This window comes from Ambystoma mexicanum, chromosome 13 (assembly GCF_040938575.1).
Source record: "Ambystoma mexicanum isolate Mex_15411 chromosome 13, UKY_AmexF1_1, whole genome shotgun sequence".
Lineage (NCBI taxonomy): Eukaryota > Metazoa > Chordata > Amphibia > Caudata > Ambystomatidae > Ambystoma > Ambystoma mexicanum.
In genome coordinates, this window is record NC_090938.1 from 489,598,454 (window position 1) to 489,617,663 (window position 19,210).

Consider the following 19,210-nt stretch of genomic DNA (forward strand, 5'->3'; position numbering starts at 1 on the left):
GATTGAACACATTTTTGTGACATTGACCAAACCTCTCCTGGTGAGAAGACCAACTGTAACCAACTTCGGTTTCCCATTTTCTGTTGAACCACTATTTTCTATCGCATTTTTGTAAAGAGTGAGGGCGAGCATAGGTTTAGACACAGACTTATGTTGGACTATTAGACTGCAACGCCCATTAAAAACCCCTTTAGAGTTGGGGCCATTCAGGCATTACACTAACCCTAGAACTTTAGTAAGGGAATAGTTTCTTACCTGTAACTCCATTTCTCCAGCATTGGTATCTTTCATGGATTCACATGCTTAGAATATTCCCCGTCGTCAGACTGGGACCCCTCGGTACACATATATAGCCTTTTCCTATAGGAAAACTTCCGACCCTTTTGTGTCCTATCTACGTCCTTTTAGGACCCGCCTACGCATGCTCCGCAGGCCGTCCCAGTATAAGAGGCCCGCCCCTGCGGTTCCCCTTCAGATTTCGGCCCCTCCAAAGTAGGAAGGGTTAAACTTATCCATCACATACATTGCAGTCCCGGGGAGGCTTGGCGGGCGCATGTGAATCCATGAAAGATACCAATGCTGGAGAAATGGAGTTACAGGTAAGAAACTATTCCCTTCTCCAGCATTGGATCTTTCATGGATTCACATGCTTAGAATAGATTGTATAGCAGTAACACTTGAGACGGTGGTGAGAATGCAATGTAACGTACCCTCACCCTACTACTCAACACATATGCGCAGCAGTAATAAGTTTACTCATATAACCTTTCCCACCGAAAGTATACTGTCATCAAAGGTAGAAAACACACTCTCCACAACGTGGAGCTTACCTTACTGAAACAGATGGCGCAGGACAGCTCTTCCCATCTGCGCCTCATCCGCATGCTGCCTGGCAAGGCAGTAGTGGCGGGTAAACGTGTGGGGCACTGACCATGCCGCAGCTTGGCATATGTCCGTCAGCGGAATTCCGGCCCATAATGCTGTTGAGGATGACATCGACCTTGTAGAATGGGCTCTAGGATGTCTTTGCAGTGGCCTTCTGGCCTTAGAGTGACAAAAAGCAATCGTCGACGAGAGCCATCTGGCCAATCCCTGTTTCGAGATTGCTTTACCTCTCGTCGACGGACCATATGCGACGAACAGTTGCCGAGTAGCCCTGATGTCTTGTGTGCGATGTAGGTAGATTTTCAGAGCCCTCTTAACGTCCAGGGTATAAAGAGTTTTTTCTGCTGCCGACGATGGAGTGGCGAAGAAAGTAGGGAGAACCGCAGATGAGTGTTTGTGATATACCGTCGGAACCTTAGGGACGAACGTAGGGTTAGTCGCCAGGACTACCTTGTCCTTAAAGAATCTTAGGTAGGGCGGGTCCACGACCAGCGCTTGTAGTTCCGAGATACGTCTGGCTGATGTGATAGCTATCAGCAATGCCAATTTCCACGAAATTAATTTCATGTCGGACGTGGCCATAGGCTCGAAAGGCGGTTTCATCAAACCTGCCAACATTGTGTTGAGGCTCCACGCCGGGGGAAAACGTTTCACCGGGGGAAAAGCTCAAAATAAACCCCGCATGAAGTGTTTCACCAGACTGTCACTGAATAGAGGAGGCGACTGCCTCTTCCTTGTGAACCTCGAGATGGCTGCCAGGTTTATCTTTATCGATGAGGGGGACAATCCCTTTTTTGCTAAGAGGAGCAGGTAAGGTAGAACTTGTTCCGGCGTCACCGACAATGGTTGTAGGTCCCGCTGTCTTCTACACCATTCACAGAATCTCCGCCACTTATAGGAGTAGGATTTGTTAGTGGAAGGGGCTCTAGCCGCCTGCAGAATTTCTTGGCACTCCTCTGAAATGTCTAAAGCCCCGAATTCCGAGAAGTCAGGAGCCAGGACGTAAGGTTGAGACTGTCCGGGTCGTGATGCCACACCGTGCCTCTGTCCCGGGATAGAAGGTACGGGACTCTCGGAAACGCTATGGGATGTTCCAGCGATAGATGGAGGAGGTCTGAGAACCACGGTTGCCTCGGCCAGTATGGTGTCACTAGAATCACCCGGCAATTGTATCTGCGTATCCACTGTATTGTTTTCCGTATGAGGGGAAACGGGTGAAAAGCATAGAGGAACATGTCCGTCCATGGGAAGGAGAACGCCTCCCCCACCGAACCCTCTTGGAGCCACCTGCTTGCAAATTTCTCGCATTTCTTGTTTTCTTTGGTCGCAAAGGCATCCAGAGGGGGGTGGCCCCATTTCTCGAACACTTTCTTCAAGTGACCCGTGTCCATTTCCCACTCGTGTATCTGGGCCATGTTTCTGCTGAGGGAGTCGGCTTGGCAGTTCCTCACTCCTGGAAGGTGTGAGGAACTGCCAAGCCGACTCCGACGCCACGAGGGAGATTTCGTGCTTCGATGCCCAATGCCATGTTTTCTGGGCTTCTATGGAGAGAGTCCTTGATCGTGTCCCACCTTGTTTCCTCAGATAAAACATGGCTGTTGTATTGTCGGTCAGTATTCGCACTCGCGACCTCTTGATGTGTGGTAGGAACGCCTTCAAGGCCCATCGTACCGCTCTGAGTTCCAGTACGTTTATGTGTAGGAGTGACTCCGTTGAAGACCAGCGACCTTGCGTTTGGAGAGCACCCATGTGCGCTCCCCATCCGGTTAGGGACGCATCCGTAACTATGGTGCTCTGAAACTCCGGCTCCTGTAGGGGCACACCTTTGTTCAGATTGTGGGAACTCTGCCACCACTGAAGGGTCCGAAGTAGCTTGTCGTCGTCGACTGTTATCCTGTCCGACCACGATCCCTGAGCCTGTGTCCATCGGTCTGCGAGGAATTCTTGGACTGGCCTCATGAAAAGTTGACAGTTTCTCACCAGATGGATGCAGGATGCCATGGCCCCTAGGACCGAAACATACTTTCTCACTGAGATCCTGGTGTTTCGCCGTAGCCGGGCCGCCTGTTGAATGAGTCTCGAGGTCCTGTCGAGAGAAGGTTTCACCAGCCCTAGCTGAGTCTCGGACTGTGCCCCCAAGAATACCAGCGTTCTCGATGGCCGCAGAGAGGATTTCTCGAAGTTTATGGCGAATCCTAGCTGTTGTAGAAGCTGCATGGTGGCTTGTAGACTTGTGTTGGTCGACGCTGGGGAGGATCCCCTTACCAGCCAGTCGTCAAGGTATGGGTATACATGGTGGCTTTGCTTCCTTAGCCAGGCAGCCACTGGAGCCAGGCATTTTGTGAACGTTCTGGGGGAGGTTTTGAGCCCGAAAGGAAGAACCGTGAATTGATAGTGGGTTCGCCCAATTACAAAACGTAGGAATTTCCTGTGTTTCCGACACATCGGAATATGGAAATACGCGTCCTGTAAATCCAGGGACGCCAGGAAATCTCCCTTTTGAACTGAGCGGATCACTTCCTGCAGAGTGAGCATCTTGAATTTCAGGCTCTTTAAGGACTTGTTGAGATCGCGTAAGTCTAGAATGGGACGCCATTTGCCGTTCGGCTTTTTTACGACGAAGTATCTTGAGTAGACTCCTTGGCCTCTCTGTGATGTTGGAACTAATTCTATCACTCCCTTCGCTAACATGAGTGTAACCTCTTGTTGCAGTGCCTTCATATGGGACTGAGCGGTGAACGCAGGTGGAATTTGCGGAGGGCTGTGTTTGAATTGAAGAGAGTGTCCGTGTCTTATAGTGTCTAACACCCATTGGTCCGTCGTTATCCTTTCCCATTCGTCGACATACGCTGAAACTCTTCCCCCCAGAACGGGTTGTGGAACGTCACTGCTGATCCTTAGTTTGCTTGTCTCTCGCCGACGATGGGTATAATGGTCGTTTTCTGGAAGACTGGAAGTTTCGTCGACGGTTAGCCGATTGTGAGGCACGTCGGTACCCCTGGGAGGGGTAAGCCGATCTGGCAAAGGATCGGTCTCCAGAAGAGAATCTTGAATTTCCTGAAGCCCCTCTAAAGGGGCGAAAGGACTTGTAGCTCCTGCCACTCTGGAGGGCACCCAAAGAACTTGCCGTGTCCGAATCTTCTTTCATCCCTTTTAGGGCCTCGTCCACCTTCTCACCGAAGAGAAGGTCTCCCTCAAAGGGCATATCTAAGACCTTGTATTGTACCTCTGGCCTGAAGTAGGTACACTTCAGCCATGACTGTCGACGTAATACGACCCCATTATTGACTTGCTTGAAGCCAGACTCAGCAAGATCCACCGCAATGTTTATTGCGTGATTTGAGGCTTCCTCACCCTCTCGGACCAGTAGCATCGCCGCCTTCCTCTGTTCTTCTGGAAGATGATCAAGCAGCGGAGCCAGCCTGTGCCACATCTCCCTATCGTATCTGGCCACAATTGCCAGAGAGTTTGCGGCCTTTACTGTGGTCGCTCCCACGGAGAGCACTTTCTTGCCAAAGGCATCTTGGCGTCTCGCTTCATTCTCGGGTGGAGTCGTGCACTTGTGCTGTGCCTTTGCCTTCCTCGCTGCCGCCGCCGACACCACCGAGTCTGGTGTTGGTTGAGAGGATAAACACTTGGGTGTAGACTCTGGAGCCTTAAACTTTTTTTCTAGACGTCCTTTCACTGCTGGTTCTGAGAATGGGTTTCTCATTGTCTACAACCCTTCTTTCCATACATGGTCAAGTATCAGTATCGAGAACAGCGACCTCCTTCTCTTGCCCATGTGGTCGAACAAAAAACAGTCCTTTTTCTGTTCTTCCTGGGACAGACCAAATTCTTTGCATGCCTTCTCCATCATCGAATGGAATGACGCAATGTCGTCCGGAGGGGACGGGTGAGCTGGGCTTCTGGGGTTTTCTAACTCCGCCTCTGACTCCCAGGTAGGATCCCTGGAGGGGGGTAAAGAGACCCCTGACATGGCTCCCCTGTCCGACTCCGAATCTGGCAGCTCACCTTCCTCCTGCGCCAGTGTTGAGATTGGCGTGCGTGGGTGCGGCGGTTGACGGGACGGGCCCGGCTCGTCGACGGGTGGCTGTGGCAGGCTGACCTGGGGAAGTCGCTGGTCCAACGACCGTAGCAAGGACTGAAGCGAGGACAGAATATCCAACGACAAAACCGATTGAGGATTGAGGAGAGGGGCAGGTACCGGTGTAACGGATGCCCTCGTCGACGACTTGGCAGCCGCTCGTAGCCCTAGGTCTGCTGGGCCAGCCACTCTCTCACTCTCGTCCTCCGAGGACAGCAACATAGCTTGCTCTTGTAGCAAAGCCTCTGGGGGGTTAGGGTCGAGGACTTCAGGCCTCCTGTAGGACCCCCGTCGACGAGGCTCTTGTCGACGGGACGGAGGATGCCCCTTGCGCTAGTGGCGGGAAGGCGGCCGGTGACTGGATCGCCGTCGACGGCGCAGGCGGTTTTGGCGGTCCCGCTCTCTCCACACTGTGCCCACTTTTACTCGACTCTCGACTCGTGGTCGATCTGTGATGATCGCCAGAGGAGGATTTCCTTTCCTTCTCATGCTTTTTTGATGAGGATGATTTCTTTGACGAGGAGTCTGTAGTGGAGTGAGTTCCAGACGACTCTTTTTCTGACGATCTAGATTTCTTCGCCGGTGGTTCCGACGAGGCCGCGCGGCATGATGTTTTCGCCGACTGTGTGGAGCCTACCTCCGAGGGCGGGTATGCCCCCGCACCCTCATTCAGCCATGCCACCAGGCGTCGGTTCCGGTCTTTGAGGGTTTTTTGAGAAAACCCCTTGCATATGTCGCAGGCATCCGCCGAATGGTGAGGGTGGAGGCAATATATACAATCCATATGTCCGCCCCCCTCGTAAACCTTTTTCAAGCCGCACGTCGCGCATGGAATGAACAGCGCTTTTCCTGATACAGAGGACATATCGTACTCGAAATCCAATAAGGCAACCTAGTACAAAATAGCAAGACAACACGAGGAGATCCCACTACTTTGGAGACGGTTGAAATCAGAAGGGGAACCGCGGGGGCAGGCCTCTTATACTGGGACGGCCATTCGGAGCATGCGTAGGCGGGTCCTAAAAGGACGTAGATAGGACACAAATGGGTCGGAAGTTTTCCTATAGGAAAAGGCTATATATGTGTACCGAGGGGTCCCAGTCTGACGACGGGGAATATTCTAAGCATGTGAATCCATGTTAGATCCAATGCTGGAGAAATAAAGGTTTTAAAACTAAACCCTTTGAGTCCGTCTCGGTTGATAACATGCCTGTCTCACAGTACCAATACGTTGATTACTTACCTGGAAATACATTGTGTCTTTCTTAAACTATAATTGGGGTTGGTTTTCCCTGAATTGCATTAGTGCATTCTAAAATAGTTAGTGTGTCAATACTTATCATTCATTAGCCTAGGGCCCGTCCAGAAAGTACGAGTTACTTTACTAGCTCTGAACTCAGTTCCACAAATTAATATATGTTCCAAGGTGTATACTTGTAACGGGATTGGTTAATTAAGTGATTCTGTAATTGAATAACACTGTCTGACCTTGCCAATAAGGGTTTACTACCCTTGAATTACTTGTAATCTAATAGTAACTAACCAGGTCTTATTTCCCAAGAACAGCAGATTGCTATTCTGAATGTATAACAATTAGGTTTGACTCACCTTGACTTGCTTATTACTTTTGTAAATAAGGCTCTGTTTAGGTTTGTAAACCATAAGTATTGTTGTTTTTAATATATGTGTATAAATTATGTGAATAGTACATACTTCCCCAAGATGTATCTTGACCTACTTGTATTTAAAATAAAACATTATGTTTACAATGCTTTGTGTATCAGTGTTTCTTTGAACCATATGTATGCTACAATTTCTTTGTACAGACCTACAACCCCTCTCTCCCTCCCTCCCTCTCTCCCTCCCTCTTTCCCTCCCTCTCTCCCTCTCTCCCTACTCAGATGAGCCTTGCTGCTCTGTACATGCTACCCCCATTGCAGGTGGTACAGACTTATACTAAGAGTTGGAGATTCGGTATTGCCCAAGTTGTATGGTTTTAGGCAAGATTTGGAGCAGCACCCTTTAGGTGCACAACAACAACCTTTACCTCCTGGCAATAGGAACCCAACCTTTGGTATAAGTCTGTACTACACAGGTTGGTAGTGTGGCTGAGCAGCCAGGCTTATCTTAAGAGGGGGCAATGTGAGCAGTAGGGTGGTTACACCGAGATTCAGTGACAAGTATCCAAATAAACACTTACACTCAAGGTTTCTTGATTAAACAATTTATTTAACAGTCAGTTTGAATAAGCCTTCTTCAGAAGGGGCAATATAATAGTAACACACATACACTCCAAAATACACACTCTTAGTTTCTCTAAATCAGCAAATACCCATTTGGGATGGCACACAGACACTTCCTACACCCTTAGGTGGCTTAAATAGCTAGGACACTGGACATTAATATATCACTGGTAGATTTAGAGCAATACTGAGGTTTCAGAATAAGACAAGAGATCACACAAATATTCTGAAGCAGGTAAGTACTTTTGAACCCCCCCCAATGCAAAGTAATTTAAGAAATAACGGGGTGTTCTATGTAAGCCTGTGCACATTCATGTACATTCCTTTCATAGATTCCAATTCAATAATAAGTCTTCTATGTACACTTTTTAGTGATTATACATTGGAATCTATGAAAGGAATGTACATGAATGTGCACAGGCTTAGATAGAACACCCCCTTATTTCTTCATACCCAACAGACCGATAGGTGATTCTATATAGCCATGCAGCCACTGACCTCCACTCAAGGATCAGTCAGAAACTAATCAAAACACAAAATATTACTAACAGAATAACAATGGGTAGAGCGCACCGACTTGACCAAAAACATGCACTGCAAAGTAAGTTAACCCTTTCCTGGAGCGAAGGTAAGACACAGAGGAGAGAAGAATTATTCAAGGAGCCAAGCCAGCCAATGTCAATTGGACACAAGTCTACGTGAGCTGAAGCACTTCTTGCAGGTAAGTTAAAGTCTTGCACAATGTTTTAGAATTCTTTGTAGATAAAGTAGAACCAATGTAGGGCCACAAGCTGGGAGGCCTGAGAGGTAGAAGATGCAAGCAACTCTACAGAAGCAACCAAGACAAATCGCAACAGTAAGGCTACAACAACAAGAGGTAAGTCCTCTCAAACTTTTCAGTACCTTTGGTTAGAAGAAATGGTTCCAGCTGGCTTCTGTTCCTGTGCAACTCTGTATATCCTTTTGTTCCTGGGCCTCAGTCATGGGGTCAAGAGGGAGGACTTCTGGGGACTCCTGCACTGCAATTGGACGGTCAGCAGCTGAAAAGGACAAACTTCAATTCAGCGCCACTTTGTGGTTTCAGCTCCTCGCGTTTCAGCAAATAGCACCACCGCAGACTCTCGAATACCACTCTGGACTTTCCTCGCATGTGGGGTCCAGCACTCTGTTGAGGTGGCTCAGGCTTGGTCAGTCCTGCTTACTGGGAGTCTAGAGGATCTTCCACAAGCTCGGGTCCGACTTAAAAGTGATGCACTCCGTTTGGTGTCCTTCTCCCTGGCACTTCGGTTCCAGCAGCAGAAGTACAGCCAGCTCCGAGAGGATGTCCAAACAAGTTCACTTTGGAAACAATTCGTCCCACCAACTCAAGGGGAGAAGTCGTCCTTGCAGGGCTTCTCTAGTCGAGGCGAATTCGAAGCTTCAGCACAGCAGCAGGGCTTCACCGGGCAAACCAAAAGGTCCAGGAGTTGCAGCAGGCGTCTCTTCCAAGTTCTTCTTCGGATTCCTTCGTCCAGTGGTCGACTCTGCCTTCCAAGCCAAAAAGCCTCGCCTTTTTATGCAGGTTTTTCCCATTCATTCCAGCCTAGCTGTCAATCAAACAACAGGGTAGGGTGGCTGTCCTTGCCTTTCTGCAACCAAGGCGACTAAGCACATGGAGTTTCGGGCACCTCCCTCTCTTCCTGCCGCTGTCAGACTTACTGGAGCCAGAGGCGGGCTTCACTCGTGAATCCCGCCAAAGACAAAGCGAACAAAGGGACCACACCTGGTTTGGCGTGCAGAGTAAATCTCAAGAAGGACCTTTGCAGCAAGAAATTGTGAAAAAAGAAAACCCGGGCCATTTTGACACAATGGGCACCCATGGGGGCTTTACTGCAGCTGTGAACGCAGCACGCGGTAAAACAGACAATGGTAGTAAAAAGTAAACCGCTGCCACCAGCTATTAATTGTAGAAAGGGTAACTTAAACATGTTACATGAGAAACTAGACAGAGGGGATACTAAGTAACTCCTCCAGCACCGTATGGTAAGATGGTGTGTGCTGCGTCTAGAAAGTTACACATTGTAAGTAAAGTCAATTTCACTTCACTGTTCTTGGAAACAGTACTTTCACCAAGGGAAGGTATTTGAACCTTTGGGAAATCTAAGATTTCCCTGTGCCACTGCACAGAAGGTGCTGTGCGTCACAAATCAAAGATGATGCCTATGGAGTTTTGTCAGACTCGAAAACCAAAAGAAAATGTTCAAATCAAAGCACAATACGAAAGAGTGGGAAAAAGGTCTCACTCTCTCCAGGATAAAAATTAAAAGTCCTAAAGTCCAGAAAAAGAGCTGAGGGCCTCTAAGGTCAGTGGTCGAAGTGCACGAAAAGAAGTAGTGGAACTATGTTCCCTGCTGGCATGGCCCTGGTCTCCAAAAACCCCATCGCTGCACCTCCTCCCACAACCAATCCAAACCCCCAAACAAACACACTTGCTATTTAAAGGAATGTTCAGTGCAATGCACTGAAGTGCAAGCTTCAACTTCTTCCTACACTTATTTTAAAACAAAACCATTCCAGAACGGTTTCTTTTTGAAATAAAAGTATAGGAACAGTGAAACTTAGAAATAAAAAGTATAGGAGCACCGCTCCCAACCGCTCCCTCCCACTTCGACCTCTGTCTAAGGTACAAGGGAATTAGCACATGTCTGAGAATTCTCTCTAACGAGTCACCTAAGGCCGTTCCAGAAAGTATATGAGTTGTTTTACTAGCGCTGAAGTGAGTTCTAAAAAGTAATGTTGCAAGGTGTATACTTGTAACAGGGTTGGTTTATTATGCGATTTCTATGGATGACTGATAGGGTCAATTACTCTTGAATTAGTGATTGTATTCTAATAGTATGAATAACCGTGTTTTACTCCCTAAGGATAGAAGACTGCCATTCTAAATGTGAGGTTTGACTCACCCTGAACTGCTAATTGCTATTCTTAATAAGGTTATACTTTGGGTTGTATCCCGCAAGTATTGAGTTGGTTCTTATAACTGTTTATATGATATTTGATGGCACTCTTTTCCCCAAGATTTATCTGGGCCTACTTTTATTTAAATAAACCCTTTGTTATTACAATACATAGTGTTTGTGTTTATTTGGACCATTTGTATATGCTACAATTTCTTTATACCAAACTACAGCCCTCTCTCCCTCCCAAGATAAGCCTGGCTGCTCTGTGCATGCTACCAACATTCTCAGGCGGTACAGCCTTATACCAATAGTGGAGCTTATGTACTGTCTCAGATGTATGGTTCTATGAAGCCCTTAGCGGGACTTTAGAAAAACTGTCCTAACACTGTTATTGGCTGAGCCAATGTTGGTTTATGCAGCAGTCCTTTGGCATCTCTAAATGGTCTTCTTTGGATATATTTCGCTTAAGTGGTCAACTTGGTTCCTGGCACCCGCTTGTCTCTCTATATCAGAAAAGGGACTGGGGTAAGCCCAGCCCTCCAATAAGGATACTTTGCAAAATTCAAACTTGAAGTTGGTGGACCAATAGTGGTCTGTCCAGCAACATCAAAGTATCTGGAGGAATGTGGTTTGGGGACACACTTCCCCCCCGCCTCACTTCCTACCAGCACACATACAAACGAGAGCCTTGGGTCTTTGCAGAATCCTTGCAATAAGCCCGCCAAGGCACATTAAGAAAGGGGGCCCTCCCCACATGGAAAGGTAGAAGGATGGGCACCGAAGGACAGCCACCTTGAACAGGACTTAAAACATAAATGGGGCCATATTTAGTATATGGTCCGCTCTACTGCATTATCACGGCTGAGAAAGGAGACCAGGACAACGCATCCATAAAATGAATTGCTACTTAGAAACAAAGAGGAGGGAATTCAAAGTAAGCACACAGCACTCAATGGAAGATGGTGTGCACTAAAACAGTTAAACATAAATTGGAGATTACCACTACTGCACTGGTGGGGCTAGGGACACTATTGAACTGAAAACAACATTGCGAAAGGGACGCTCACTGGCAGCACAATAGATAAGGTGCAGCGTGCTGCCATAGGAAAGCATGGAACCAAGACAAAAAAATTGTGCAACCTAATAAGAAACCAAGACAATAAAATTCTGCAACCTAATAAGAAGAGTCCAGTGTTCCCATAAGAAAAGCAAACACAGGAGGTAAGTGAGAAAGTCTCACTCAGCATAAACGTCCATGAACACATCCCAAGTCCAGAAGTAGTGCTGGAAGGCTCAGGACAGAATGTAAGTACAAGGCAGGAGTAAAACCTTCCAGCAGGCACAATTGTATCTGTGCAGTAACATTTATTTAAAAATTCACCAGAAAACCAGATTGAAATACTCTCCAGGGCAGTATTTATATGCTAGTGCAGATTATTCCACAGCTCCAAGTTGCTAAATACCTCTCCAAAAGTGTACCAATCTTTATATGCAAGTTCATACCTGTTGGTAATGGTGACCAAGGTGGCCCCATAATCTGTACATGCGTTCTGAGCCTCACTGTACGTCACAGGGTCATCTCCCAGCCAAAAGCAGGCAGGACTGTGCCATTTCCAGCCCTAGCATGGGGACAATGGAGAGGAGTTAGAGAGAAATTCAAGACATTAAATCAATAGCTTCCATGTGGCAGCACACATTCCATTGCAATTTTACAGGTCGGAACTAAAATGTACAGTACAAAAAAATGCATATATTAAATGACTCCACATTTTAACACTAAAAATTACTCTTCGGGTGAATGTTCCCATTTCCTCTTTCAAAGGGCTTTTTGAGGGCTTTTAGGCACCAATTGCCACAAAACGAGACCAAGCTCACCTTAGTAATGTGACCAAGCAGCCATACTCCACTCTTAGGAAGGGAGTACGACGCTTATAAAGTAGGGTTAGTCAACCCACAACAAAAGGATTGTCCACACAGTATACCTACTAAAAAGCATACTCTTCAGTAGAAGTAAAGCATTCAAGGGATATGGGATACATTACTCACCGTAATCATATTTCTGATGCTTGTATCTGTTTAGATTCACATGCTGTGCATAGGCTGACATCAAGTGGAAGCTGTGGAGTATTACACTTCTTGTTTTTGAAATTTGAAAAAGGGACGTCGACAGGGCATGCCAGTAATACTATCCCTAGTGAGACGTCCACTGTACCCATGGTCTGTTACGCGTCAAGGTCCCTCAGATTGTTATTTTTCTGACATGAGGTAGCATGAAGTGTTGCGCGAGTACAGATATATCCAAGCAGATATGTATTAGGCAAGCTCATAAGCATCCATGCGCCTTCTCTCCGAGGGGAGGAAGTGTGGGCGCATGTGAATCCAAGCAGATACAACCATCAGAAATACGATTACGGTGAGTAATGTATCCCTTCTGAGGCTTGTGGAATCTGCTTAGATCACATGCTGTGCATAGATTAGCGAGCAGTGTTAGAAGAAGGTGGTGGGTTGTGAGAAGGTTCATGAGTGAATAGATGTCTGAGAACCGCTTGTCCCACCTGTGTATCTGTCTTGGAATGAGTGTCAATGCAGTAGTGCTGAGTGAAAGTGTGCACCGAGCTTCATGTAGCTGCTTCCAAATGCTGTCTAAGGGTACATTTGCAATAAATGCCAGAGTAGCACCTGTGCTCCTTGTAGAGTGTGCTCTTGGCGTGAACGGCAGTGTTTTGTCTGACAGTGAGGAGCATAGTTGAATGCACCGACTATCCATCTGGATATGGCATTCTTGGAAATGCAATCCCCTTCTCTGCCTGGGGCTACGGAGACAAACAGTTGGTCTGTCTTTCTTAGCAGTCTGGTCTTGTTTACATAGTAAAGGACCGCCCTCCTTACATCAAGTGTGTGGAGTTTAACCTCAGCTGAACTCTTTGGGTTCTGAAAGAAGGCCGGGAGTTCAATGGACTGGTTTACATGAAATTTAGAGATGAACTTAGGGTAGAACCTAGGATGCATATGTAAAACCAGTTTGTCCTTGTGCACGATAATGAAAGGATCCTGCAATGACAATGCTTGTAATTCACTAACTCTTCTTATGGAAGTTAATGCCACTAAGAAGGCAGTCTTAAGTCAGGTGTTTGTCTTGACTTATGCATTAGCTGGAATGGAGGTCCCATGAGCTTAGCGAGTACTACATTGAGATCCCATCCTGGCGGCAGGTTTGAGATTGGAAGGTGGAGCTTCTTTACTCCCATGTAACAACACAATTGAGCAAGGTCCTAGTGGTCCAACAAATGATTTGAACTTCTCACTTCTGACAAGATCTGAATTGGCAATTCTTGGAGTAAATACTGCAGTTCTTATTAATTTGTGTGCAGAAGGTGTAAAAATACATATACATATTAGGACATAGGATTTTCAACATAAAACGTAAACAAGATATAGTACATGGGTAGAAAAATTCAAAAAGACTATTTAAATTTTGAATTTTAACAATTGCATTCTCTAGATCTCTTTCATTAGGGGACATGAGACATCACTGTTTGCAATTGTCTAGTAAACAGCACAAAAAAGTGAAAATCAAACGTTACAAGACAACATAAAGAGATAGGTCAACACAACAGTGTTTCGGCCATTTTAGCTAAACTTGTGAAGCAGTGGTTTAGTAGACCTTCATCAGGACGGATCAATTCTTGTGTGGGAGGAATCCTATGTGATCTGTCGGAGCAAAGACAGAATAATGTGCCAGAAGTGAGTATCAGTTAAAACGTCTAAAAGTTGGAATGCATATAATGCCTGAACAACAAAGTTCTCAGAGGAGAACGTTGGAGATTGCGGTGCTTACCGTAATCAAAGAGGCACATTGGCGTACATCATCTAAGTGTCAGCGTACACTGATGGTAGTAGGTAAGTTGTGGTTCTGTGGAGGGTTCAATCCTAAAGGTAATGACCATCAAGACATTAAGTTAATGGTGCTATTAGGTAAATGGAATGACTCTTACTGGTCAGAAAGTCTGTGTGAGCACAGGTACTCAGCACAGGACGTGCTTTAATGCATATGGGTCCGAGTGTTCAAAATGGATACGACTGTGCACTGTACAAAATGAGAAGGACAAAATCCTAATCACAAGGCCGCTCGTAGTAGGTGGAGAGGTGCTGTTAATAGCTATTATTGATAAAACCACCTGTGTGCTGCCTGCTGGAGCGGGGTGAACTTAATTATACAAATTAAGATATAAAGGCACATAATCTAGTTGCACCAGAGTATTAGGCGGTGGTATGGTTCATGTATATCCGTGACAGGAGTGATAGTAACAACCAAATACGTGGTTCTATGTCGAGGAGAGGATATTCCCCTCTACAGTATAGGTCGTACCGTTTGTAAGTACTACTCGTCACCCGTGGAGCGATATTGTAAATGTTGGAACATAACACGTGTCATGCAGTAGTGCGAGTTGCAAAATATTCGTGCGGATCGTAAGCGCACCCAGCTGCATGTAAAATTCTTCAGCTTACCAGCGACGGTGACAAGCTTGGATACGCTGATGTTCAGCGTATGGAGGTTCGGACCTAGCAGCGGTTAGTTAGACTAGCCGTTGCCTGGCGACTGCAGTGTTTATACTGGTGGCCATTTTGTTTCTCAAGGACAGGACAGTGGGCTAGTAAGACCGCCTGAGGGAGAAATGTACAGAATACTCAAATGAGTATAAATTGGGGTGAGCGGAACGTTGTTGATAAAAAAAACGAGGGATCAGGTCTCCCCAAAATGTAAAAACCGTCACGAGTGGCGGTAGTCATGGAGACGGAGACACCATCGGCCATGATGGAGGTAGGCAAATATATCCTGTGAGTGAGGGAGTGATCGCACTGCGGTATAAATGATAATGTGGTCTTACTGGATGGAACCCCAAATGAAAGAGGGGGAGATGTTGGAGCGTAGGTGGACTGGCCCAACTACACCAGCAGCCCCCTGAGTAAGCACTAATGTGAGTGAAATTGGACAACCATGGGGGCAGATCATGGGTGTAGTGTTTACACAACATTAATGACGGTGGAAGCTAGACACCAGGATGTCGAAAAAGACAATCAGTTAATCTAATTTTTGGCAACAATTCGGGGTTAATACATTGTGTATAACACAAAAGCCTGAACATAGAAATATGTCAACGTCAAAATATGCAAAAATAAATGGGCCCTTACTAATAAACCTATAGACAATCCTTACTTCTAAATACAAATGGCGTGGGACAACAATGTATGCAAAAAGAAAAAAGTGTTCAAGAAATGATATGTCAGGATAGTTGAGCAGTTTGCTTTCCTTCGTCATGAATGAGGTCAGCGCATTGTTTATGTGTATTTATTTATATTGTGCGCCAGACCCGAAGGTATGAGGGCGCAGGAGCAGCAAGGTTATTCTCAGCTTGGTTACAGTGCTGTACAGTAATTTACAGAGTGTACATAGTTAATGCAGTTGTAGTGAATACAGTGATATATAGTTTACAAATATACATATGTACATAGTTTACAAAGGTGAGGTCAGTTATTGGTCATTCTGTAACCACTGAATATAGTTACATCTAAAGGGGGGTAGGTTTGAGGTGTCCTTAAGGAGGGTGGCTAGTCAAGAAGTGGCAGAAGCGAAAGTACAAGACGAGAATGATAAATGGAGTAAATCGAAGTGGTCCTGCGATGGTTTCAGCAAAATCCATTGCACAATCGAAAGTCTTCAATTCTTGATACAAAGAGGAAAGTTTGGAAATTGAGATTAGATGGTCTGAGCCTGAACGAGAGACACCCATTGTGAACATGGTGTTTAAGGGGTCTGAGCCGGAATGAGGGAGACTCATGGTCCGAGAACTTGTGAATGTTAAAATCCCGATAAGAAAGGAAGTTTGATGCTTGGTTGTTAAATCAGGGCATCTGCAATAAGAGACTTTAATTTGGTCAGAGCCTTTGGCACAGAAGGCCCTGATACCTATACTTTGAACTGTATTAGAGAAGCCAGAGTGTGTGCAAAGCCTAAGAGTGCTGCCTTGTGCCATGCTGAAAAGGTGGGGAAGGAAAGCCAACTGCTCAACTATCCTGGCATATCATTTCTTGAACACTTTTTTCTTTTTGCATACATTGTTGTCCCACGCCATTTGTATTTAGAAGTAAGGATTGGCAATAGGTTTATTAATATAGGCCCATTTATTTTGGCAATGACTCCACTAGGATTGCATTATTATTTGATGGTCGTAGCTTGCTCCCATCCTTAGATTTAGGGTTAGATAGGCGTTCAACCAACCCATTGAAGTACAATATACACCCTTGAATTGCGATCACTTGTCTTTCTTCACTGCTTGATACCATGCCTTCCTTACAGGGGGTAGAGTTCATGTTGGATTTAGATGCATTTTGGAGGCAGGAAATGTGTTGCACCCAGATGCACTTGGGGGTCAGGAAATGTGTTGAACTTGGAAGTATACTGGGGCAGGCAATGGCAGGAAACAAGTTACAGTAGACATATTGTGAAGATTAGCCATCCATCACATTAGATAGAATGGTGAAGATTAGAAATGCGTCACATTAGGTGGAATGTTGATTAGTCATGCATAACATTAGCTGTTTAATCTTGTTGCACTCAGAAGCACACTTTGAGTATGGTAATTATTACTGCGCAGAGGGGCTGGTGGGAGTAGCAGGAGTATTGCAGTTCGAGGAATATGTGGGAGTGGCTAGTGTGTTGCACTTGGAAATTGTAGGGTACAACTGGGTTGCAACTAGAGGAGCTCTTAGGACTCACGTGGAAGAACTTTGAGAGTACTGTGAGAAACCAAAGGGTGTCTCACTTGCTAGTCCCCTTGGATCTCTCTCTCAGGTTGTAAGGGCACGGCCATCACCTTTGGATCCAGACCCTGGGGGTGGACAAGTGCAAGAGGATCATCTGGGTGGGGGATCTTCAGGGAGTGGGGGTGAGGCAACTGATGGTGAGACGCGGTAACCCCCCTTTTCCTGTGCCCATACCCCATTCTATTTTCTAGGATTCTCCGATGTCCCAACCCCCACTTTCTACACAAACACTGGGTCGAGGAAGACAGAGACAGAGACAGAGTAAAGAGGCTAACCTTTACATATCTCACTGGACATGTCCCGTTAATCAGGTCAGGCACCTGACCTTAATCACATACATCTGATACCCATTATCACCCCCCACACGGATAAAAGGCGCAACATAGAGACACACTCAGAGCAAGGTGAGACACGAGAAGGAGCAGATCTTCCGAGGCGAAGGCAAACCCACTGGAGCAGGACAACCAATTGAGGGACCAGAGCAACAGGTAGGAAAACCCAGAAGTTCCCTGCAGGAGGTCATTGCCCCCTGGAAACCGTGAAGGAGACGCGGAGAAAGCCAAATCCTAATCAAGAAGAAGCCTGCATTGTGTTTCAAGGACGCCAGCAACCCTGCTGGGTGAACGACAGTGTTGGGGAGGTGAGGCCAAGTCTGTTATCAACCTTGACTCGTGAAGCAAAGCCACAGAGACAAAGGAATGCACATAACCGGTGAGATAGCGAAAGACACCAAATGCCGGTTTGTATCAAGGAAAGATTGAAGCTGCAGCAGTGATCTCACAGTTGAAAGTTGCACGCATGCTGATGAGATGAGAAAGAAAGCAAACCAGTAATGAACTTTTAAGTTACTGATAACTGTGAAGCCAGTGATGCAGAGTAGCGGGGTGGTCCGGCGAAAGGAAGAAGCCCACTCAAAGGTTTCCACAAAATGTTTGATGACTTTTTATAAAGCGGCAATGTGAACGAACTTTGAAATGCGCAATGGTCAACAATAACCCCAACGGAAGGGGGAAGTTAAAAGGCGATTGCTTTAAGAGGAAGATTTATTTTGAACTTTTCTGATTGTGGTATGGAACTACCAATACCAAGAGACATTGGGACAAATAACATTAAGGAAGAGCCAAGTGAAAGTCGAAGTGGTCCTGCAGAGGTCTATGGTGAAAGCCTTGCACATTCGCAAGTCTTAGACATCAGTGAAGGTCTGAGCCCGACTGAGTGTGACCGGAAGCATCAAATAAGCTAGGGGAAGGGAACCCCTAAAGAATGTGAATGAAGTTTAGGGAAGGGAACCCCTGCAAGTGCTGTGATTACGAGGTCCGAGCCCATATGAGGGAGATCTACGTTGAATCAGGTACTTTTTGGTTGAAAGGTCCAAGCCCGACTAAGGGAGGCCTATGTGAACTTTTGTTGAACTGTGAAAGAACTTTTGGAAAGCTGGAATAAGTGACTGACGTGCAAGGCTAAGCCGGCCTCGATCCACCTTTTGAGCTGCCTTTTGTTTACAACCTGAGCCAGAGTGCGTCATCCTGTTTATGGAGGCTGCCTTACTCTGTGCTGTCTAACGTGGGGAGAAGAGTTGACTGAGCCACCTTGATACTTTGTTATAACACTGACTTCACTTTGCATACACATTCCCCTTTAAACACGTATACGAGATAGGTCAGGCATTAGGTTTTGTTAGTAGGCCATTTTGATTTGACATAGACGGACTAGAATTGGGTTTTCTTTATTATTTGATGGTAGAGACTACTCCCATCATAGCTATAGGGCAAGTAGGAGTGTTTCCAAACCCCAAGAATCTAATAAAGGTTTTGAAACTTGAAACGTTTGTGTCAGTGTCGTACTTGTGATACCATGCCTCCCTTACAGTACTCAATGTACTAACCGCACTGCTCCCCTCCAACATACGTCCCAAGTATTATAGACACATTGTGGGCTAGCCAAACTACACCCAACATAATGAACACTCGCATACAACAAACAATTCCAGGCACTGGACCTTACCACTATGGATACAACAAGCCAGTGACCACAACCATAACTACCAACCAAATTACACATTAAACACACAAACGCACATCCAACACAACAAACACCTGCATACAACAAACAACACGGAAACTGGACTGTCCTCTTACGGATACAACAAGCTAGTGCGCATGATCAATACCAGCCAAACTACATACGAAACACACAAACACCAAATATAACAAACATTTGCATACAACAAG

At 46.1% G+C, this 19,210-nt stretch overlaps 1 protein-coding gene across 1 annotated transcript in view; it reads right to left on the reverse strand.

The window, feature by feature from the left end:
• The window catches only part of MRC2 (mannose receptor C-type 2), a 587,074-nt gene that overhangs the window by 201,434 nt on the left and 366,430 nt on the right, over positions 1-19,210 (reverse strand). The window contains exon 10 of the mRNA XM_069634149.1: positions 11,658-11,773. Within this exon, the coding sequence (XP_069490250.1) occupies positions 11,658-11,773 (116 nt within the window). The remainder of the gene's footprint in view (positions 1-11,657; positions 11,774-19,210) is intronic.